This window comes from Microtus oregoni, unplaced genomic scaffold (genome assembly GCF_018167655.1).
Source record: "Microtus oregoni isolate MIOR12 unplaced genomic scaffold, Mior012 000028F_ref0000031, whole genome shotgun sequence".
Classification (NCBI taxonomy): domain Eukaryota; kingdom Metazoa; phylum Chordata; class Mammalia; order Rodentia; family Cricetidae; genus Microtus; species Microtus oregoni.
This window is the reverse complement of record NW_024543087.1, coordinates 19883871-19908115: the sequence shown is the minus strand read 5'-3', so window position 1 is coordinate 19908115 and position 24245 is coordinate 19883871. Positions and strand designations below refer to the sequence as shown.

Below are 24245 nucleotides of genomic sequence, written 5' to 3'. Positions count from 1 at the left end.
GACAGCAGCTGGCATGAGGGTAATATTAAGTAGTGGTTGTTTTAAGAGAGATACTGATACTGCGGTATAGAAGAAGAAACTGAAGTCTGACATGATTTCCCCATGAGCATACATGGAATAAACATGAACTGTAGTCCACATTCTTGGCAGCAAGAAGCCCCAACATGGGACTCTAGACCTTTAAGTGGGTTTCTATAGAACCATGGACCGAGTTATTGGGATAGTTAGGGTAATAAATCAACAAGGCCTCCCTCTGTTCCTTCAGATGCAACACCGCTCTGAGCCATTGGGGATCCTTGGCAATTGATTCGTGTCTCGGTACCAATATCTACACCACAGATGTTTCCCTGCAGTTGAGATTTTACTACTATAAAGCCATCCCAAAGCCCACCACAAGCTATTATGAGTTTAAAACGTCATCAGCAGTCATTAAGATGTTGGTAGACATAGCAACACTAAGCTGGCTCCGGGCACTCCTAAGAAGTATTTTGGCGTTTTACTTTTCCAATCATAGCCTTCCTGGTCTGAGCATGGTTTTGCATGGCTGGGAAAGGCCCGGAAAAGATGTGTTTTTGGATTTTGCAAAGATTCAGTTTCATGAAGATTTCAGACAGCCTGACCGAGCTTGGCTCTCCAGGGCAGCCTGGAAGACTGGGGGGAAGGGGTTCAGAAGAAGCCTGAAGCCTCCTTTTATTTGGACCCCTAAGCCCTGGAAACTGAGGCAGGCTCCGAGTTCATTCTTCTGCTGAGGAAATCTAGGGTTGCTGCCTGGGACTGCACAGCATGGGGACACTTCCTGTGGTCGAGGGGCTCCGGTGTGACCGATGTCTTCTCTGCAGCGTTTCACCAAACATCTAAACATTGTGAAAACCCGCCACAGTCCATACTCTCCCTCACTCTGTTACAGCAAAGCCACGGGGCTCATTTCCTGCTTTAAGCAGCCATGTACAGAACAGCAGCCACGCGTGCTGTTGGCCCTCCGCAAGTCTGTTTTCTCAAACAGCTTCCTCTAGTGTCTTCAGAGGACCTACAGAAGCTGAGTGCCAGTTCTGCTTAGTGTTCTCAGAGACGTGTGCAATCTTACAGTGTAAATCCTTTTTTTGTTTCTAGTATTACCAGCGCCTGGATGATCTGGTGGTGGCACCAGCCCCGATCCCACCCCTCCTGGTGTCTGGAGGACCAGGGTCTGGAAAGTCCCTTCTTTTATCAAAGTGGTATGACCCAATGCTACTAAACCATTCTTTTCACTGTCTTATTTTTTTTAGAGATAGGGTCTCATGTAGCACAAAATGGCCTGGTTTCAGCCTCGCTGTATAACTAAGGATGACCTTGAACTCCTCACCTCCCAGTATCCACCTCCTCTAACAGCCTGCGTTTAGTTAAAAGTCAGTGCCCCTTTTATTAACATTTTATGTTAATTAACATAATCTGCTAATTAAGATGAGGCTATTAGTTTAAAAGGTTCTAAAAACAGAGTGGAATCACTAATCTCCTTATTTAATTAAGGACACGGGAGCCACAATTGATGTCTGGCTCTGTGTGTATTTGTTGCTGCAGAGAGTTTATAAAAGTCCCGTGTCTTTCCTTCAGGATTCAGCTGCAGCAGAAGCATTTCCCTAACACGCTGATCCTGTCTCATTTTGTGGGGCGGCCCATGTCAACCAGCTCGGAGCCCTCCTTGATTATCAAGCGGCTGACCCTGAAGGTATGTCAAGCGCGTTCTGAAGCCACCTGGATATTATGCAGATTCTGGGGCTCTTGGGGCTGAGACAATAATAATAAGCATGTTTTCAGGATTGTAGGTAGAACATCACTAATTTGAAATCGGAGCTGCTAAAATCTGAAACATTTTGGTAGTTGTGGAGATTGAACACTGGATCCTGCTAAGCTTGCAGTCGTGCATGCAAGGCAGGCTATTCTGCCGCTGAGCTACAGCCCCAGCTGACATCTGGAGCTTTTTGAGTAACAACATGACAACTCGCGTGGAAAATTCCACGTCTCATCTTATGTGACGTGTCATGGTTAAAACACTGGCTCGCTTTGGGAGGTTTAGAATTGCCCTCAGGCTAATTGTAGAGGGCGTTATGAATTTCATATTTAGACCTCAGTCCTGTTCCCAAGATCACTCACTATCATATGCAAACATTCTCCAGATCCCCACAATCTGAAATCTGAAACATTTCTGGTGCCAAACATCTTGCATGAGGGATATTTAACCTGTGACGGTTATTTTAGTTTTGTGTAAGGTTTAAAAAGTAGTCCTTGGGAGCCGGGCGGTGGTGGTGCACGCCTTTAATCCCAGCACTCGGGAGGCAGAGACAGGAGGATCTCTGTGAGTTCGAGGCCAGCCTGGTCTACAAGAGCTAGTTCCAGGACAGGAACCAAAAGCTACAGAGAAACCCTGTCTCGAAAAAAAAAAAAAAAAAAAAAAAAAAGTAGTCCTTGGGGCTGGAGAGACGGTTCAGTGGCTAAGAGCACTTTCGCCCTTACGGAGGACCCAGGTTCGGTTCCCAGCACCCACCTCATAGCTCATTTCTATCTGCAGCTCCAGTTCCAGGGGATTTGACACTCGCTTCTGGCCTCTGTAGACCCTGTATGCACATGGTACCCAGATGTGCACATAGCATAAAAGTAAATAAATCTTTCAAAACTATGTATGATTTACAGGCTGCACAGATGATCCAGTCGGGAAATGCTGCCATGCACATAGAAACCTGAGTTTGCAACCCAGCATTCATGTAGACACTCAGGCATGGCAGCATGCATGTCTCTAACCATAGCACGAGGGGGTAGATGGAGACAGGAGGGTCCGTGGGACTTTCTGGCCACTAGGCTAGCCAGTCAGTGAACTCCAGGTTCTGTGGGAGACCCAGTCTGAAAAGATAATAAGGTAGAGAAGCCACTGAGGACACCCAACGTCACCCTCTGGCCCTCACATGCAGGTGCACACATGTACACTCACACGCACACACACACACACACACACACACACACACTAGCACTTGACACCACCACCGTGGGGAGTCAGCGCTGATGTACACAGTGAGGCTGAAAGCACTCTCTGCTGTCATGGAGAACAGCTGATTTACTTTGCACGTGGTGTCACCTTGTCACTCCGCAGCTGATGCAGCACTTTTGGGCCGTTTCTGCACTGACACTGGACCCTGCTAAGCTTCTGGAAGAATTTCCACACTGGCTGGAAAAGCTCTCTGCTCGGCATCAGGGCAGCATCATCATCATCATCGACTCCATAGATCAAGTTCAGGTGCTTCTCTCAGTGTGTTCTATTAGCAGATGCCTTAGATGACCAGAGTACCAGCAATGTCTGCAGCAGGCATCCCAGTTCCATGCTGGTGGAAGGGAATGATGCTGTTCCATCCAGTTCCACTTAACTGTGGGGGAAGAAGTGTCTGAATTAAAATTTACACTGTATTTTCACAGATAGTCGCATCAAGTAAATCTACATACTTAGCAAAAAGTATTTATTTTGACATATTTTTAAGGCAAAAATATTTCCTTAGATGTTCAGAATTCAAATTTGGTGATAAGAGTGTTTTGCCAACCTAGGATCAACCCTTCCCAAATAAGAGTTGTGTCCTTAGTAAGGATAGTGTAAAGAGAATGGTACCCTATTGGAGAACTCGGGGATTGCTCTGAAATGCTGTTGTTATAACCTGACTTCCGCTGTCTGTTCTTAAGCAAGTGGAGAAGCACATGAAGTGGCTGATAGACCCCCTGCCGGTGAATGTCAGAGTCATCGTCTCCGTGAATGTGGAGAGCTGCCCGGCAGCGTGGAGGTAGGTGAAGTGCGTGGAGTGGGTCCCTCAGAGGGAGAGTCCGGTCCCTCAGACGGAGAGCTGTTTCCTGGACAGGCAAGGGAAGGTCCTTGGTGTGCATCCTCAGTGAGGCTGGGGAGAGGTGGGTGACCTTCAGGAGAAGGCACCACCTGCAGGACTTGGGGGTGAAGTCAGAGCTGAGGTGGGAGGGAAAGGGAGGAAATGGGAATGACTGCAAGTTGTCTGAATGAAGAAGTGAAAGCTAATTGTGACTTCCTGGGCTGAAAGGGAGACACAGGCTGGGCATGTTTGCAGGGAGGAGCTAGTGGGTTTGTTTCTTGGGAGAGTGTAGTTTGAATTGTGAATTGTTAATCCAGGTAAGGCCACCTATAAGCAGGTGAATTTGTGGGTGAGGGAGGTGGACAGGGGCTTGAGAATTGCGGTCTAGAGACCCGCTATTCTAGAATGCAGGCTCACTTTTATTGACAGCCCTCAGAAAAGTCATATAAGGGTTGAATTCTGGAGAACAGTTCCTTAACTTATATATATATATATATTTTTTACCCAGGGAAAAACCTTGTAAAGGTCCTTTCCTACAAGAAAGCCTTTTTCCACCAATCAAGCCTTTTAAGAAATGTTAATGCTGTGTGTATGCACTTATGTCCGTGTGCATCTATAAGCATATATGTGTGTATACTTGTACTTTGTGCATAAGATCTTTCCTATCCCCAGTCGGTTGCCCTATAAGAAGCTGAGTGCAGAGACCGTCTTGAACTGCTCCTCCTGAGCACTGTGCTAGTTTAACGCAAGTTCTGAAGGTAGAAGTAGAGATGTTCCCTACTTAGCCAGCGAGTATGTAGCTTATGGCACTCTGCTTTGATTATTGGTCAATGTAATGGTAAACCTTAGAATGAATTAAGCAACAATTTAATGGGATTAGCAGATTCCATTAGCTTATTTTATAAAATCGCATAAAAACAACTCATCTAATGGTTTTAAATCCACGGGTTTGTGGTGGATTATGGTCTTTGTTGCATTGTTAGAAATTTGTTTTCTTTTTTTCCTCTTTAAACAAAAGGTTGTGGCCTACACTGCATCTCGATCCTTTAAGCCCCAAAGATGCAAAATCCATAATAGTTGCAGAATGCAGCTCTGTAGACACGACGCTGAGCAGAGAGCAGGTGAGCATTCCCACTCCACTGCTTTCTCTACTGCCAGACTTCAAATTCAATAGAAGAGCTCTGTTCTCATGAGGAAATCTGGATTTCTGTGATTATTTTGGTAATAATTCTTCCCTTTAAACTATGTGTGTGTGCTGTGCATGTGTATACCTGTGTGTATGCGGGTACATGCATCCATGTGTATACCTGTGTGTATGCGGGTACATGCACCCATGTGTATACCTGTGTGTATGCGGGTACATGCATCCATGTGTATACCTGTGTATACCTGTGTGTATGCGGGTACATGCATCCATGTGTATACCTGTGTATACCTGTGTGTATGCGGGTACATGCACCCATGTGTATACCTGTGTATACCTGTGTGTATGCAGGTACATGCACCCATGTGTATACCTGTGTATACCTGTGTGTATGCGGGTACATGCACCCATGTGTATACCTGTGTATACCTGTGTGTATGCGGGTACATGCACCCATGTGTATACCTGTGTATACCTGTGTGTATGCGGGTACATGCATCCATGTGTATGCATGTCTATACCTGTGTGTATGCGAGTGCATGCACCCATGTGTATACCTGTGTATACCTGTGTGTATGCGGGTACATGCACCCATGTGTATACCTGTGTATACCTGTGTGTATGCGGGTACATGCATCCATGTGTATACCTGTGTATACCTGTGTGTATGCGGGTACATGCACCTATGTGTATGCATGTCTATACCTGTGTGTATGCGAGTGCATGCACCCATGGGTATGCATGTGTATACCTGTGTGTATGTGGTGCATGCACCTATGTGTATACCTGTGTATACCTGTGTGTATGTGTATGCATATGGAGGCCAGATTGGAGTCAGATGTCATCCCCTATTGCTCCCCATTTTATTGTTTTGAGCCAGTCTCACTGACCCAGGTGCTCAGCATTTGGTTAAATTAAATGGCCAACAAGCTCCAGAAGCCCGCCTGTCTCTGCCACCCCACCCTACTTCTATCCCACCTCCCACTGCTGGGATTATAGGCATATACCCCCACACCCAGCTTCTTTATGTGGGCTCCTCAGGATCTGACCTCAGGTTCTCATGGAACAAGCTATTTATTCCCTGAGCTACCTCCCAAGTTACCCCCATTCTGTTTTTAATGACAGACATAGAAGAAGCAACCCAAATATTTTGGCACTTAGGAAGAGTATGTAGTGTTAAGAAGGTATTACAAAATGAAAAGTGTTTCTCTATTGGCTGCATCTTCCTTCGGCAGCTGGAAGTCTGGCTGTAGCCAGGCTCCCTCCGTTACACCTGTGACATCAGGGTTAGCAACAGAGACAGTGTCCTTCTGCTGGGACAGCTGTGGCTGGCCCAGGAGCAGTGACCCCAGGCTGCTTTTCTTACTTCTGTTTTGTTTTCTTTGGAAACTGGTGTAGGAGAAGCATCTAGACCAACACTGCCGTTCCGCCGCGACCTGCAACGCCCTCTACGTCACCCTTTTCAGCAAAATGATGGCGTGGTGAGTGGGCGTCTCCCTTGGTTCTGCTGGGGTTCATCTTGTTCGTGTTGCTGCAGTCCACTTTCTCTGCAAAGTGATGGCTGCTCAAACTAGCTTCACTGGCCTCGGATGTCCCTCTGTTTCCTGACGTGACACTCACACTCACTCGGGAGACTGTGGCTCAGTGTTGAGGACGGAGTGATCAGGAGGGGTTTTCCACTGTCTGTTCTAAAGTCTAGCCATAAATAGCTATTTTCCATACCAGGCAGTAATCCACTTTTCATGAGCACTGGATGGCTGGACTTTGGTGTCTTCTTCCATTCAGCCTCACTCTGCATAGTCCTCAGGCAGAGATGTAAGAGGACTATTTTTTAATATTTGTCATAATAGAAATCATCTAGCCCAGCCTTGTTTACAGACACTGAATCTAGCATTCTTGTCTTTTAATTCCACATTCTCATTTTGAACACCAAATCTGAAATGAAAAGAAACTCGTATAAGATTGAGTTTCCTATGACAAGCTCTCCTGTCTTTCCATTGTTGCTTGTGGCAATACAGTGAGAACTGTAGAGAATAGAGAGCCTCTTCCATACAAATGTATGGTGTTTGTTACAAGAATCTATTTTCCCATTCATTAAACAGATTCTTTCTTACACAATATGTTGGAATACAATTTCCCCTCCCTCTGCTCTTCCCAGTTCCTCCCCACCTCCTCTCCTATCCAGATCAATCCCTTTAAGTCTCTCCCTAGAAAAGAACAGGTTTCTAGGTGATAACAACAAACACAGCAAATATAATAAGATAAAGCAAAAGCCATCGTATTGAAGTTAGACAAGACAAGCCAACAGAATAATAAAGAGAAGAGAAGGCACAAGCATCAGAGACCCACGCATTTAAACATTCCGGAGTCCCATAAAAGAATTAAACTGAAATCAATAGTATATGTGCAGAGGAACCAGTGTGCAGACCTGTGTAGACTCTGTGCTTGCTGCTTCAGTCTCTGAGTTCATGTGAACTTTGCTCGATTATTTTAGAGGGTCTTGTCCTGTTATCCTCCATCCCCTCTGCCTCTCCACCCTTTCTGCCTCCTCTTATTGGGATTCCCTAAACTCTGAGGGGAGGGATTTGATGGAGACATCTCATTTAAATCTGTGTATTCTAAGATCTCTCTCTCTCTTCTCTCTTTGATTTATGTCCGAAAGCCAGTTATGAATGAGTACATATGATATTTGTCTTTCTGGGTCTGTGTCACCTCACTCAGTACAATGTTTTCTAGCTCCATCCATTTGCCCACACATTTCAAGATGTCATTATTTTTTCTGCTATGTAGTACTCCATTGTGCATATGTGTGCACATGTGTGTGTGTGTGTGTGTATCACCTATTTGCTCAGTGTATTTATTTTGCAATACTTAAGTCTGAACTTAGAGCCTTATGCACACTAGACAAATGCCCTCCCTCTGAGATGGGGTCTCACTAAGTTGTGAGACTGGCCTTAAACTTACTCTGTACCTAAACAAGTCGTAAGCCTGGGATGTTTCCCCATTGCTGGGGTTACACGCTTGTACCACCAGCCCTGGCTTTTTTTTTTTTTAACTGAATTTCTTTAGTTTACCCTGGTGTTCTCAAGACCCTGGCTCCATACAATTTCAGCATGCATGGCTGTCAATGCTCATTGTTATCTCCTGTGTCCTGCAGGTAGGTGGTGTGCAGGAGGATAAGAGCCAACCCTTCCTCAGTTTTATGTTCCACAGTGAACATTAAATTAACTCTCAGCACATATTCTTTGACATGGATTAAATGGTATAATAAAATAAACCCAATGACTCCGGCAGTCCCAGAAAACTATCGTTTCTCTGTATTTTTATTGAATTCCCATTATAGGTTATAGTGCAAAAATAGAGGTCATTGTTTTTATGTGCCCCAGATTCCTCACAGATATCGGCAGCCTGTATGAGATTCGGTCTGTTCTCAATTCCCACAGTGCCGGGAGAGCAGGCAACTTAGATAAAACCCTTCATCAGTGCCTGCAGTGTCAAGATACAGTTTCCTTGTACAGTCTTGTGCTCCGCTCCATCCAGGAAGCCATGCCAAGTGATGTGGATAAAGAGCTGATGACGCAGGTGAGGAACGGTGCCCCCACCGGAGGGCAGCACCCGCCAGAGGGCAGCACCCGCCAGAGGGCAGCACCCGCCAGCGGGCAGCACCCGCCAGATTATCACTGAGATTTTGCTTTCATGGTTATTCATTGTCCCGTTCCTGCTGTTTTATATGACAGGGTTGCTCTATAGCTCTGGGTGCCCTAGGACCCAGGCAGGTCTCAAACTCACAGCCATCCTCCTGGGCCAGCCTTCCAAGGGCTGGGATTATAGGTTTGCATCACCATGCTTGACTTTTACTCCTTATTAAATTAGGTTTCTGATTCGTCTGTACTTGTTTTTCTTTTAGGATTCATTTTGATTTTTTTTTTTAATTCTGTGTATAGCTGCATGTCTGTTGGGGTGCATAGGTGAATGGTGGTTCCCCAGGAGACCAGAAGAGGGCTCTGGATGCCTTGGAACTGGAGTTACATGTGGTTGTGAGCCTCCTAGTGTGGATGCTGGGAACTGAATGCGTGTCCCCTGAAAGAACAGCAAGTGTTTTTAACCACTGAGCCAAATCCGACTCCTCGTTTTCTTTTCCTTATTGGTCTGAAGTTCTTAAATTTTCATATTGAATACAAATTATACATCCTTTTCCTTTGTGTCTTGTCACCTTTGGTGGTGTTTATTTAAATTTTCATTTTGGTAAAATCAAATTTACCAACAGTTCTGGTCTGATGTGTGTTTTAAAACTTCACTGTTTTAATCTCTTCTGACTTGGAATGCTGCCTGGTAGATATCAAGCTCACGTGAAATTGTGGGTCTGTTTCTAGGCTTTTCTATTCGGTTTAGCTTTTTCTCCAATGATATATTGTCTTAGAACCTTAAAACAAGCTTTGACATTTCATTGAGCAAGTTGTCTTTTTCTGTTATTTCTTGTGATTGTCTTGGCTAAGGGGTGTGTGTGCATGTGTGTGTTTGTGTCTCTGTGTGTGTATGTGTGTGCATGGGTGTGTGTATGTGTGTGCATGTGTGTGTGTGTCTGTGTGTGTTCGTGTGTATGCACATGTGTGTGTCTCTGTGTGTGTATGTGTGTGCATGGGTGTGTCTCTGTGTATGTGTGTGCATGGGTGTGTCTCTGTGTATGTGTGTGCATGGGTGTGTGTGTCTGTGTGTGTTCGTGTGTATGCACATGTGTGTGTCTCTGTATGTGTATGTGTGTGCATGGGTGTGTCTCTGTGTGTGTATGTGTGTGCATGTGTGTGTGTGTCTGTGTGTGTTCGTGTGTATGCACATGTGTGTGTCTGTGTGTGTGTATGTGTGTGCATGGGTGTGTGTGTGTCTGTGTGTGTTTGTGTGTATGCACATGTGTGTGTACCTGGGTGTGTACCTGGGTTGTACCTGTGTATGTGTGACATCTGCATGTACTTACAGGTGTATGTGGGAACGCACTTGCTGGTTGGTACACATGTGGACGTCAGAAGTTGACATCAGGATGACTTCTTCAGTTACTTCTCTACTTTCTTTCTTTGAGACAAAGTTTGGATAAAAAGTTAATAAGTCTTAACGAGTTTTAGAAATTCTCAGCTTTGATCTTTGAAGTGCCCTGTGGTCCCTGTGTGCTCTGCTCTCTGGTTAGATTCTCTGCCTCATCAACGTTAGTCACAATGGTGTGAGTGAGTCGGAGCTGATGGAGCTGTATCCAGAGATGTCCTGGGCCTCCTTGACCTCCATTGTGCATAGTTTACACAAAATGTGTCTGCTGACTTACAGCTGTGGCTTGCTCAGGTTTCAGCATCTGCAGGTAAATATTATTTCAAACATCTTTTTAATGCAAAGGGTTTTTTTTTACTTGTAAGTATTACTGTAGCACTCTATAATATATTATACTATGTTATGTTAAACGTTTCCAATGTTAGCATCAGAAGCCAAAATTTGGCATTACACTTTAGTTTTATGCGTTGGCTTTAGATTGCATGTGAGCCTCTCTGACACTAAGCATTGTCTAGTGCCTTCAGGAGGCAGCTGTTGCTTCAAAGGTGGTGCCAAGGGGCTTTAGTTCTAAAGATCTGCTGCAAAATATTGTCTCTGTCGTTTACAATGGTGTATTGTACACTTACAATTTTACTAAAAGGAACCAGGCTCAGGGGCACATGCCAGCCATTATTCCAGTACATGTGATGTAGATACAGAAGGATCAGGAGTTCAAGACTAGCCTCTGCTATGTAGTCTAGCCTGGGCTGTATGAGATCATGTCTCAAAACCTACAACATTTATTAAGAGGAACTGGGTATGGTGGCACAAGCCTATAATCCTGAGAGGATGAGGAAGGAGCTTTGTAAATCCGAGGCCAGCCTAGGCTACATAGCAAAATGCTGTGGGTCTCAAAAATCAAAACAAAACAAAAAACGCAATTAAGAAGTTATCTTTCATGTTACATGTTACACATAGAATGTTAAAAAAAAAGAAAGGACCCAAATTCAAGTCATAAAACACATGAAGCAAAATCAGGGAGTTTCTTCCTAGGGATGCAAACATGAGGAGAATCAGCCCTCTTTTATAGCCCTTCCGCCCAGCTGAGAAGCTGTTCTGGGCTAGCCCCAAGCTGGGCAGACTTTCCAGCCTCTCACAGGGCTGTGAAGAGACTGGAGAGGTCCTTGAAGGTGTCAGACTTGCTATGGGCTCACAGTTATAACTCTTCAGAAACCGCTGACTAGAGAATCCCTTTCATATGTCTGTCATAACTGAGCAGTGTAAGAATTCTTTCACCCGAGGGTGCTTCATCACATCCGTCACTGTAAATGTTTGTCATTCCACAGCTTTGCTCCTTTGTCACTGTCTTAGTTAAGGATTTATTACTGTGAAGAGACACCATGACCATGGCAACTCAACACACAGGCGTGCACGTGTGTGCACATACACATGGGCACACACACACCAAAACAACAAAGACAAAAACCTCTTCAGTGTAGCCTCAGGCATACTTTTTAGACAAGGGCAGAAAGCAGCCACACTCTTAACCAAAATATCCCAAGAGTGTTCTCTAGGCCAAATATTACATTCTTCTCTGAACCTACTTGAGCCAGGTCCCCACAGTTCAAATCCCCCAGCACCACTGTCTTCCATGCTCCTACTAGTATGGCCCATTAAACTCCATTTAGAGCATTCAACTTCTTTTCTAATCCACAGTCCCAAGGTTTGTAGTCCTCCAAACAAAAACATGGCCAGGCCTCTCACAGCAATGCCCCAGTTCCTAGTACCAACCTCTGTCTTAGTTAGGGTTTCTATTGCTATGAAAAGACACCATGACCACAGCAACTCTTGTAAAGGAAAGCATTTAAGTGGGGCTGGCATACAGCTTGGAGGTTTAGTCCATTGTCATCATGGCTGGAAGCATGGCAGTGTACAGGCAGACATGGTGCTGGAGAAGGAGCCGAGAGTCCTATATCTAGATCCATAGGCATCAGGAAGAGGAGACAGTGAGCCACTGGGCCTTGTTTGATTGTCTGAAACCTCAAAGCCCAGCCACCAGTGACACACTTCTCCCAACAAGGCCACACCTCCAATAATACAACTCCCTGCGAGTCTATGTGGACCATTTTCATTCAGACCACTACAGTCACACATGACTTGGATATAATTTACTCTTTTGAGTTACCTTTCAATCTGCTTTAAAAAAATTTTAAACTTTATTTTGTATTTTTTTACATCATATCTCTTTGTGTAGTCCAGGCTGGTCTAGAACTTACTATGTAGTCAGGAAACCTCAGACTTACTGTCTAGCCCAGGTTGGTCTAAACAAATGTTCTTTCTGCTTTTACCTTTGTGTGATGGATGCACTATTACATACAGTTTTCTGGGATTTAATACACACACGCACACACACACTTTTTTAAATTAAATTGTGCTTTGAATTCTTAATTTTTATACTAAACTGAGTTTATGGCATTAGCATATCCTCAATTTAAAAATATTGTAGGGCTATTTCTACTATATAACTATAAAACTGAAAGAATTAGAAATTGCATTTTGAAAATCCACTGTCAGAAGTACAGTGACTTGAAACAGAATCGGGTGTCCTTTTCCTTCTCTCTCCAGGCCTGGGAAACAGTGAGGCTGGAGTACATGGCAGACCCTACCCTCATCTCTTCATACAGGCAAAAGTTAATCAACTATTTCGCTTCCCAGCTCAGGTACCAGAAATGTCCTCCCTGTTCTTCTGCAACACACTCTGCCTTTGAGTTCTTGTTTCTCTCTCTTAGCTTCTAAGTTAAAGTGTAAAATTCAGCCAGGTCAAGTGGCACAGGCCTTAATACCAGTTTCTAGGTAAACTGAGGCAGGAGGAGTGCAGGTTTGAAGCCTGTCTGGGCTACTGAGTGAGTTCAAGTCTAGCCTAAGTTTAGTGAGACCTTCCTTCCCTATCTCAAAATTAAATAAGTAAGTAAATAAATAAATAAACAAATAAATAACATTAAAGGCGAGAAAGTAGTCCAGTGTCTACCTAATATCAAGAAAAAAATGCCATTTTATGGACATCTTATGATAAAGGTTAAACCTTGGATGACATTGATACAAGATCAATTTGTTAACTTTTACTTTTATTCTGTTTAAATAACTAAAATATATACCATACATGTGCATGCTCTCTCTCATGTGCACACACACAAGTACATGGACCTCTGTGTATGTGTATTAGGTCTTTTGAAGGTTTTTTGCCTTAGTTTAGGAAGAGACCTTTGGCCTATGGAGTTTGAATGCTCTGGGGCTTTTACTTTCCCAACCCTTTCAATGTTTCAGTGTTTTATTTCTTCCTCATAGTGGCCTGGGGAAGAGTCTGCTCCAGAATATCAGGGGTTTATCTCACAGTGGGAATGGTAAACGTTCCTGGTATTGGCGTAGCTGAAGGTCTCACCGTGTGACCTCCTTTCTCCCGCAGTCAGGACAGAGTGACCTGGAGAAGTGCAGACGAGCTCCCGTGGCTTTTCCAGCAGCAAGGAAGCAAGCAGAAGCTGCACAACTGCCTCCTCAATCTCTTCGTGTCTCAGGACCTTTATAAAAGGTCCGTGGCTCCTTCTACATCCTCTCCCCAGAGGGCGGATTTCAACAGTTAGTGGTTCTGCTTAACAATGCTGACAAAATGGAATTGTTTTTACATTTAAATCAGAATAGTTTCAGTAGCACCTGAAATACAGACAGTGGGTGGGGTTCAGGGGATTCCATGACAGTTTATAAATTGTCAGGAGATCTTGTGTGTCCAGGAGGAAGTAAGTTCTGCTTTACAAAAGTCAGCTGCAATGACCCCGGGGCAATTTTGTCTTATTCTTGCAGTTAAGCAGATTTGAAACAATGGGGAGAAATTATTCCTACCATGAGCTTCTTGGGGCTCCAGGCCTCTCACAAGTGCACTTCAAGCCAGACTGGGGGCTCCCAGTGAAACCCGACCAGTGCTAATGTCAATACTGCTCCGGTTTGTCAGCAACTTCTGCTGCCCCTCTGGATACATTTAAATGTGTTAGTGGTGTGACTGCCCTTTCATTAGCCCCGCTTTGAACCTACTAAGCCTCAGAAAGGATTTTTTGGTTGGTTTTTTTTTTTTTTCTGTCTCACTTAGGAATTTAGAAATAGACGTATAATTTGGTTTGCTTCTGAGCAAACACTCACAAATTTCATTCTTGGATCTGTTGAGCTCCATGCCAGCTGCTTATGATTCCTTTGAAGTCAGGTTTGTCTTTGGCCTGGCATCTCTCTCACCCTCCTCAGATGAACACGGTCACACACATGCACACACACACACATACGCATGCACACGCTCACACGCACACGCGCGCGCACACACACACACACACACACACACACACACACACACCCATGTAGAGGCAATCACAAGGTGGATATGCAATGGGAGCTGATCAGCTTCGCTAGTGACGGCTGGCAGCTTGCAAAGGCCTTCCCGTCATGCTGTGCACTCACATAGCAGGTGGGGTTGACATCCCTTTCTGTGCAGACAATGGTGAGGGGTGTGGGGAGGTCAGACAGTCTCCTCCAGGCCACAGCTGGGAGCAGTGGGACAGATTGTCACTGTGCTATGATTGCCCCTGCACAAACTGTCATCAGCTCCCTAGAAAGGAATTCCGGCATTTTTATTCGCTGTAGATTTTAAAGTACGGTTTCCACCAAGTTAACATTGTCTGTTGGAACAGAGGACACTTTGCCGAGTTGCTGAGTTACTGGCAGTTTGTTGGCAAAGACAAAGGTGCCATGGCGGCCGAGTACTTTGAGTCCCTGAAGCAGTATGGGAACTGCGAAGGCGAGGAGAACTTGCTGTGCCTAGCTGACTTGTATGAAACCCTTGGCCGGTTTCTAAAGGATCTCGGCCTTCTCAGCCAGGTAACCTCAGTGATTCAGAGGCAGGGTGACTCTCCCTGTTTCCAAGTTTATATGTCTCTTCTTCCCAGCCGTTTTCTTTCCGGTGCTGAGATCTGTGGGGTTTGATTAGCCCTTTAATTGCCTCATCGATCAGCCTCTGTCCTTTGTTCCCAGGCTGTGGTGCCCTTACAGAGGTCCCTAGAGATTCGGGAGACCGCATTAGATCCCGACCACCCGAGAGTAGCCCAGTCCCTCCACCAACTGGCCAGTGTGTACGTCCAGTGGAAGAAGTTTGGGGATGCAGAGCAGCTTTATAAACAGGCCTTGGAGATCTCGGAAAACGCTTACGGCGCCGACCATCCCCATGCTGCCAGAGAGCTCGAGGCACTCGCAGCCTTGTACCATAAGCAAAATAAGTAAGTCTTCCGTGGTCACACGCTGACATCATGGAGGGGGCGGGTGTTTCTAATGCACGGAACTTGCTTTGGGGCCCTTTATCCCATGCATCATGTTCAGGTGGCATTTCCTGGTCTTCCTGGGATACAGAAAGAAAATTAGAATCTCCGGGTCTTTGGTTTTGGGTTTTCATTGAAGATGCATGAGGGATAGAGTGTGAGTGTGGAAGTAATGTCGTTTGAGGTTTGAACTCTGACTCTTCCACCAGCCATCACTGTAAAGCTGAGCACATCACCACTTCAGGGACCGTGAGCCATTGCCTAGTGGCCAAGTCCAGTTTGGCAAGAAGTTTTATCGACTCCCAGACACATTTTTTTATTTAGGTTTTATCTGTGGTCGACTCTGTGTGGCTTCCTTAGTTTTGGCAGAGGCCACGTCCACACAAAGCCTAAACTATCAACTACAGACCCTTTATAGGAAATGTTGGCTGGAGGAAGTATAATAAAAAGGCTGTCAAAACGAGGGTATACGTCAGCAATAGAGCATCTGCCTAGCTTGTGTGTGTCCCCAGGTGTAATCCCTGATGCCATTTGACTAAGACAATATGCTTTTTTCGTAAGGCTTTTCTACCTACGAGGCACCCGCTGAGTGGCCTCTCTTCCTCTCTCAGAAATCCTTTCTCTTCCCCCACCATTGGAGGGGCTTTCTGGAAATTTTTCTTTTGAACGTCTGTAAGTATGGCTTTACACTAACTTTGTCTGGAGTTTTGCATCTATAGCTAACCAAAAATTAGCCTGTCCAGGTAAAAGGTGCCTACTGCAAACCTAAGTTTGGGATTTTTCAGTGATTTAGACTGCTAGAGATTCAGACTGCATTAAATCAGTTTAAAACATTTCAATGTGAGCCTTATAGAGGACTCTGTGGGTTTCCTCATAGATTTTGAACTGCACGAGCTGCCACTAGACTCCTGTTGTTTTAACAATTGAAACCACTCCAGGCTGTACCAGAGTGTTTTTGTCGCCCTGAATCATGACTATGCTCTTGGAATGCTCTTTTCCCTGACTCATCATTTTCCCTCTCCCCCTCCTCCCTCTTGTTTTTTTTAAAGATATGAACAAGCTGAACATTTTAGGAAAAAATCCGTTACAATCCGTCAGCAAGCCACAAGGAGAAAAGGCGGCCTGGTAATGAGACTGCGTCCTTGTTGTCCTTTGAACCCGAGGGGAGGATGAGACAGGAACTCATGAGTGCGTACACCTCACGCTGGAGAGCTTCAGGTGTCCACAGACTTCAGGCGAGGCCCTGACTGGCCATGTCCTCTTATTTCTAAGCACAGATTGAGAGTGGTGCTGGTGAACAGCCCAACCCCCAGTCGGGCTTTTAGGTTAGAAAGCTCAGCTGAAGGCAGACTCTGGGAGGTGCTGTTCAAGCTACTTTGACTCTTTTTTACAAAGTTAGGGAAGGAAATAGAAGTTCAGCATCTTCTGTGAAATTCAAACGAGAAAACTGTTTCCCATAAGCAAACATAATGTTTTAAATGTTTCTAGGTTGCTGATAGAAACCTAAATATAGCATGTTTGGCTTAAAGTTCCCTGTTCCTGGGTCTGAGGAAATAGTGAGCAAAATGCTTGCCGCACCAACATGACGACCTGTGCTGGATCCCCACCCTCACATTAATAAAATCAAAGGCAGGCCTGCTGTCATTCCTGTAATCCCAGCACTGTGGAGGTAGACACCGGGGGATCACTATCACTTTCCTAACCTAGTTGGTGATCCCAGGTCCCAGTGAGTGACACCATTTCTAAAAATAAGGTGGGCAGAAATTGGGAGTCAACACCGAGGACCTGCCGTAGCTGACAGCTGGCTTCTGCCTGCATGCTGTGCGCACATGCACGGTTATTGCAAACTGAAAGGACCTGATGTTTGTATCTGTAGCACCAGAGTTGGTAAAGATCAGCGAGCTGTTTCTAGTCTTTTCTGAAGTGCTTTGACATATACCATGCTAAAATACCTCATAAAGTTGAATGAATTTGTGAGCAAGATTCCATGTAGAAATAAATACACGTGCTACTTAAAATAGCTGCCATCAAGACGAAAGAGAAAGTTGTTAGGACACCAGTAGATGCTTCCAGAACGAAGGTTGGTGCTCAGTGGTTACGCTTTTGTGTTGCAGTACGGGTTTGCCCTCCTTCGCAGACGGGCTCTGCAGTTAGAAGAGCTCACACTAGGCCAGGAGAAGCCTGAGAATGCCCGCACCCTCAACGAACTGGGTGTCCTCTACTACCTTCAAAACAACCTCGAGTGAGTACCAGGGCATTCAGAGATTAAGTACTCACTGTGGCTCTTTGGTACAAAGCTGTTTTACATGTCAATCAAATCCAAAGTTAGGGAAAACAAAGATTTAGACAAGAGCTCTGCCAGCTTCCTGTTTGATGGTTGTGAAAAGTGGGTGCTCATATATGAAATCTCAGAGGCAACTACAAACTGTGAGGGCCATGGTAGAAACTGTGGCCAGCTGCTGCCTTACCCTTTAGTTCACGTGAAGAGAAGAGCCTCCACACACCTCTACCTCCACTGTCTAAAAGCCACCTGTCAGAAACAGCCAGTAAATTTGAAACTTCAGAAAAGTCCAATTCTCAGCTGATGCCACACTAGTTCAGAATTATTTATGATAAAGGGGTATTTATTTAGGAGTAGACTCACAGATCATAGTCCTAGACTATAGTCCTCTGCACAAATGGGGAACAGGAACAGAGTCTAGCAGCCAGAAGGGAGAGCTGGAAGCCAGAGAGCGAGTGCAGACTTTACTGCTGCATTTATAGTGTAAGAGACCACGCCCAAGTGGGCTGGTATCTTAAAGGCTATTGGCAGCAGAAGGAGTTCCCACAGCATTCATCCACTTCACTTAAATTCTGTTTACTAACAGGTTTTGTTTTGTTGGTACTAACTCCTAAGGAAAAGGAAGGGATGCCAATGTCTTTTATTGGCACAGGTCTGATCACTATAAAGATTTTAGGATTTTCTGGGAGAAGTAGAGGGTAAACTGATGCCTCATGGGAAACAAAGACTGGGGAAGGTGGAGGGCTGGGTTTAGCCTGACTCCTTCACTTTGGTGTGTCTAGGGAGAAACAGGTTTCTGTTCTCCACATCACTAGGGCTTAGGACGCTTAGAGAAGAAATTGTTTAAGGCATTTGGGGGTTTGTTCCAGAACGGCAGAGCAGTTTCTGAAGCGTTCCTTGGAGATGAGGGAGCGGCTTCTGGGGCCAGATCACCCAGACTGTGCCCAGTCCCTGAATAACTTGGCGGCTCTTTACAATGAAAAGAAGCAGTATGATAAAGCCGAGGAGCTCTACGAGCGAGCCCTGGACATCCGCAGACAAGCCTTGGCGCCTGACCACCCTTCCCTGGCCTACACAGTGAAGCATCTCGCTATCTTGTATAAGAAAACAGTAAGTCCCCCCCACCATGCCTGCATGCTTTATAATGTACCAGAGAAGCCATGACTGCTCCAGCTAGTTAGGTTATCCTGATGGGAGGTTATTTCAGGTGAGCTTTTTAAAACAACATTGTTTAATTTCTAGCAGATGAGAATGTGAAGGTTTCTATTGTTTCAGATTTAATTCAATTAAGATACTGATTTAGTTTTCGGAAAATACATTCCAACTACAAATCCACCAACATTGTAGATGAGTTCCTTTCAAATACAAACTGTTTTATCAACATTATGAATGTGATCTCTTTTTATATTACATCTCAGGAATTTTCAAACCCACTAACTGTTCTTGCTATTAACAAAAACACACCAAATGGCCAGCGGCCAAGGCTGCAGATAGTGCCTTATTATTTATTTATTTTTACAAAATTTTTGTTTTATTTCAATCCTCTCTGAGTTTATCAACAATTAAATATCAGCTCTTTGCCTTGGGGGTAAAGTTTGGGTTCTTGTATCTGTGCAAAACAAAAGTTGGCCACAGTCTGCTCTGAGTGGTGCAGTGGCAGAGCAGTCGGCTCTCTTGAGAATTGGGTGGCTCCCTTGCTGGTGGCCCTGGCACCGAAACTCATGTAGTGAGCTCATGTGCTGTCTCTCAGGCCAGCTTCTGTGGCTGAGAAATCCCAGAAACCCCAGAGGGGACTTGACAGTTGGGAAATGGTTTTATTTTGATGCCTCCATGAGTTAAGTACAGCAACAGATCTACGCCATTGGGCTTTTCTCCCACTGCAAACACTAAAGAGTAAATAGAGTGTTTTCCAAGTTATCAGACAATGGCTGAGTTCCCAACAGCTCCATTTGGTCTATTGGGTTTTCAGCTGTAGAAAGTGCTTCTGCATCTTTGTTTGATGCATTTATTTCTGGGGAGAGCTCTGGTCAGACAGTATCTATTATAGCTCTCATATTGTTAGATTACGTTCTTGTTTTTCAGGGAAGAGTTGACAAAGCTGTACCTTTGTATGAATTGGCTGTTGAAATTCGGCAGAAATCCTTTGGCCCAAAGCACCCCAGTGTCGCTACTGCCTTGGTGAACTTGGCAGTCCTTCACAGCCAAATGGTAAGCATCTACATTTTCAGCTGTTTACAAATGAATGATCTGAAGGTTATATATCACATATATGTGTATATATATATGGATAAATATAATATATATGGATAAATATAATATATATATATATATATGGATAAATGCTAGTTAATGGCACAGTAAAGAAAATAATGCTTTTTACCATTTAATGCTTCTCTTTTAAATACCTCAAACATTATTGAAGTTAGAATTATAAGCTGGGTCTCTGCTAAACACCAGCTGACTGCTGGGTTCAGGTTTGCTTTTCACCTTCTGGGGACCCCTGTCACCCACAGGACAGTCTCTGAGCATCTGCCTAAGGACCTGCCGGGTCACGAGCAAGCTTGTGCTTACATTACGGATTCAGGTTAATTGGTACTAGGACAAGTCTAAAACTTAAAGGAGTTTTAACTTTCTAGTGTACCGATTCTCTAGTTAAAACTGGTCATAAAATAATGTTAACTTGCATCTCATAGGAGGATATTAAGATTTTTAAAATGCTGACCAAAATAGGTCAGCTCAATCTAGAATACATTAATAGTAATTTCATAAACAGTATGTTTAAGCGAGCACTATTTTTTTTAATAAGAAAAAGCACAGTGAAGCCCTGCCACTTTATGAAAGAGCACTGAAGATTTATGAAGATAGCTTGGGGCGGATGCATCCTCGGGTTGGAGAAACATTAAAAAACTTAGCTGTGCTCAGGTAAGAACTTTCCTGGCTTCTCATTTATCCCAGTTCTTGAATAGTTTTGACTTGTCACAGAACAGCATGAAACATTCATTGCTGAGAAGTCTTTCTTGGAGAGAGAAGTAGTTGTTTTTGTCTCATGTAGCTTTAGATACTCAAGTGATACTCAGAATCAGGGTGAGGTGGGCTTACTTTTCGTGTATTGTGGCCACTAGTGAGGATGGCTTATCTGGCTACTGCCTCTGGCCTGATAGGGCCACTTACATCAGAGCTGATGAGGTAAGTGTGTTGAGTTTTGCTCACTCCTGTGTGTTCATCTCGGGATACAGATGATAACACTTGTTACCATTACACCATTACAACATGATCTTAATGGTGCACATACAAGAGACATAAAATTCCCCAGTGTACATAGGTGAGTTTGGGAACTCGGGCTAACTGGTCTACCTGAGCGAACACACACACACACACACACACACACACACACACACACACACACGGAGAAAGAAAGTGCAATGGGAAATTATTTGCAACGTAGTTTTCTGTGTCTAGGATGGCTGTTTAGAAAGGAGAGCTGCTTCATGCTAGTAAGCCTATTTCTTGTGTCTTTTTCTTTGAAAGCTATGAAGAAGGGAATTTTGAAAAGGCTGCTGAACTATACAAAAGGGCAATGGAGATAAAAGAAGCAGAGGCATCACTGTTGGGTGGAAAAGCTCCTTCAAGGCAGTCGTCAAGTGGGGACACATTTATCTTTAAAGCAACGCATTCACCTAATATTTTCCTTCCCCAAGGACAAAGGTAACAGTGCCAATTTTTTGCAAGAATACCTCAGGATAAAACAGACATCTGGAGCATTTGAATTCAAAACAGTATTTTTAAAGAAAATCATTTTTCCTATTTAGTGTTATTTAACTGGTATTTGTATGAGGTTATATTGAATTACAATGAATTATTGTGTCCGGTTTAATTGATTAAAGAATCCATTTCCCATGGGATGAGATCCAGGGTGTAGAAATCAGCACTCTAATGACTTGAGGAGTGGGTTGTCTCTGGACAAGAGCTGGCAGGAGCCCAGAGTTTAGGAATTCCATGATTAGCCCTGTCTGCCAGTCACTGGTGGTGTCCCCAGCAGGGCTCTGACCCTGTCCTCTACCTCAAACAATGCCCAAGGACTAAAGGGATATTTATGAAAGATCTGAACAGTCTTCAGAGAAACCAACTAGGTGGGAATTCTTGTTTTTCTTTTTCTGGGTTTGTATGTGAGAATATGCACACACATGTACCTGTACATGTGGAGATCAGAGGTCAGCCTTGTTTTTTTGTTTTTGTTGTTGTTTTTTGTTTTTGAGACAGTGTCTCAGTGACCTGGTGCTCACTCACTTAGCTAGGCAGACTGGCCTTCCTGCATCCTGGTAACCTAACCACCTGTCTCCACCTCCCGAGACAGGATTACAAGCCTCCATCCCTATGCCCAGCTTTCTAAAGGGGGTTCTGGTATTGAACTTAGGTCCTTACGCTCCCATGGCAAACGCTTCACCGAGTATCTCCCCAGCCTCTTACGGGGTGTGTGGGTCTGTGCAGCTCAGGTTGATCATCCCTCCTTGTCCTCCTGGGTGCTGGGATCACAAGTGTACACCTGGCTTTGCTTTCCAGTCTTCCTTGCCGCTAAGCTGCTTTAGTCAGCCCTTGCTTTCTGCGCTCTCTCCAGTGAAGCTTAGCACTGTGCCGCACTGCGGTGTCTGAGGGCAACCACAGGCTCTGTACCACTCTGATCTCACTGTGGCACAGGCCAGGCCCGACTCCCAGCTGCTCACAGGCCTCGGAGTTCTCAAGGACAGACAGAGCCAGCTTAGAGTGAGTTCAAGGCCAGCCCGGGCAACTTAGTGAGACCTTGCCACAAAATAAAAAAGTAGAGCTGGGGACATGGTGGCATCAGCCCGAGTGTAGTCCTCAACATACAAAAAGAAGTCATGACAGTTCTCTTTCCTTCTTAGGTGGTCTAAATCAATCTTGCTTTACCTCAGTCAATTAGCTGTCACTTTTATACTGAAAATTAAATATTTTTATAGATTTTTATAAATATTGCCACATTAGTTTTTATTTGTATATTTATAGTAAAATTTTCATCAATTTAAAATTTTGTAAGATCTCAATAAGTATTATTATGAAGATGATGCAGAAATTGTATTCCATTGTTTTAAAATAAAAGTACAATTGCTAATTCCTCTTTTTTTGCACTCTGTACTAAAGGGCTACACTTTGCACAATTATTTAAAAATAAACATTGAACATGTTTTAGCAGACTTGAATATTGGCCAAGTTTACTCGGTACTTTGACCAAGTTGAAGAACTGTGGTGAGCGCAGGCTGGGCCAGCGCCATTGCCATCCAGAATTGACAGACTGCAAGGCCTTGCCCTGAGCCACTCAGAGGCAGCCTGAGAGCTGGGTGGCCAGGTGACTCCTGAGCCTGTGAGCTTGAGAAGCACCGCTAAAATCTAGACACCATTATGGCGACTTAAACTAGACAGGGATGCACAGAAGAGGCTCAAGGTTCAGGAGGAAAAAGCTAAAATATAAGTATGACTTATCTTTTGGGGTTTGCCCGTTTGTGAATTCACAAACAGATATTGACCTTACAACTAATTTATCAGAGCTTAAAATCTGATTATTTCATGATTAATACACTAAATGTATTGTATTTACCACCTTCAAACAACTTCAGTAATGTGTGATCAGTACTCTAAAAGAATCTTCAAAAAAGCATAATATCCTTTGATCTTCCAAAGTTTAGATTTGATAACTCTGAAGTGTTGGGGCTGGAGAGATGGCCTAGCGGGTAAGAGCGCTGACTACTCTTCCAAAGGCCTGGGGTTCAATTCCCAGCATCCACATGGCAGCTCACAGCTGTCTGTAACTCCAATTTCAGGGGATCTGACACCTTCACACCAATGCAAAGGGATTTTTAAAAAACCTAAAGTGTTGACTTTATGGCACACATTATAACTGAGGTGGTCACTCATATATATATTTCAAATTAAGTATGTAATAAAAATTATTTTATCTATTATTTTTATCTCATTATTTACTAGCAATATTTTTTGCTTTCATGAGAATGCCTAAAACTACAACAAACATTTGTGTAGATCTGCAATCTAAACAGTAAGATTATGTTCACAGTAACATATCCGATTCAGATTACACTAACATAGATGTGAGTCTCAGATCATGTCATTAACATACACCCCACAGCAATGGTAATTTTCAGACCAGTCCCTCATAAACAATTGGTAGGAACCAAGTTTTGCTATAACTTATCCTCAGTACTTTACAGAAAGGGAAACAGGAAAAGCGAAACTGTGATCTGAAGCAATCAAAGCTTCTCCGACATAGTCTCAGAGCTACTGCCTTTTCCTTTTGGCTCACATTTGTGGGCGTCAGCGAGTATTTTCATGAGAAAATACAAAAACCTGAGCAGAACCAGATTGCCATTCTACTAACAACAAGAAACAAAGTGATGACCGGCTTTACTACATCTAGACTCTGGGTGTTAAGACAATATTGGGACTGCTCGCCTTTCTCATTAGGAGAGTATTTACAAATCTGGCCAAACCTCTGTGGTAATTCACAACTCAAGTGTGTTAATTCTTATCCACTACTTGCTACCCCTTAAGTCTCTGTGGCTACAGACTATGGGGTGAGCCATATGGGATCAATT

The 24245-nt window shown here is 44.1% G+C and overlaps 1 protein-coding gene across 1 annotated transcript in view; it reads left to right on the top strand.

The window, feature by feature from the left end:
• Nphp3 (nephrocystin 3) overlaps positions 1-24245 on the top strand; it is a 47484-nt gene that overhangs the window by 20011 nt on the left and 3228 nt on the right. Inside the window, exons 10-27 of the mRNA XM_041677077.1 lie at positions 1111-1214; positions 1591-1705; positions 3122-3265; positions 3700-3797; positions 4855-4957; positions 6379-6461; positions 8424-8562; positions 10160-10324; positions 12619-12713; positions 13457-13579; positions 14721-14907; positions 15061-15302; positions 16391-16466; positions 17456-17583; positions 18492-18732; positions 19705-19830; positions 20429-20544; positions 21151-21327. Coding sequence (XP_041533011.1) covers positions 1111-1214; positions 1591-1705; positions 3122-3265; positions 3700-3797; positions 4855-4957; positions 6379-6461; positions 8424-8562; positions 10160-10324; positions 12619-12713; positions 13457-13579; positions 14721-14907; positions 15061-15302; positions 16391-16466; positions 17456-17583; positions 18492-18732; positions 19705-19830; positions 20429-20544; positions 21151-21327 — 2462 coding nt within the window. The remainder of the gene's footprint in view (positions 1-1110; positions 1215-1590; positions 1706-3121; positions 3266-3699; positions 3798-4854; positions 4958-6378; positions 6462-8423; positions 8563-10159; positions 10325-12618; positions 12714-13456; positions 13580-14720; positions 14908-15060; positions 15303-16390; positions 16467-17455; positions 17584-18491; positions 18733-19704; positions 19831-20428; positions 20545-21150; positions 21328-24245) is intronic.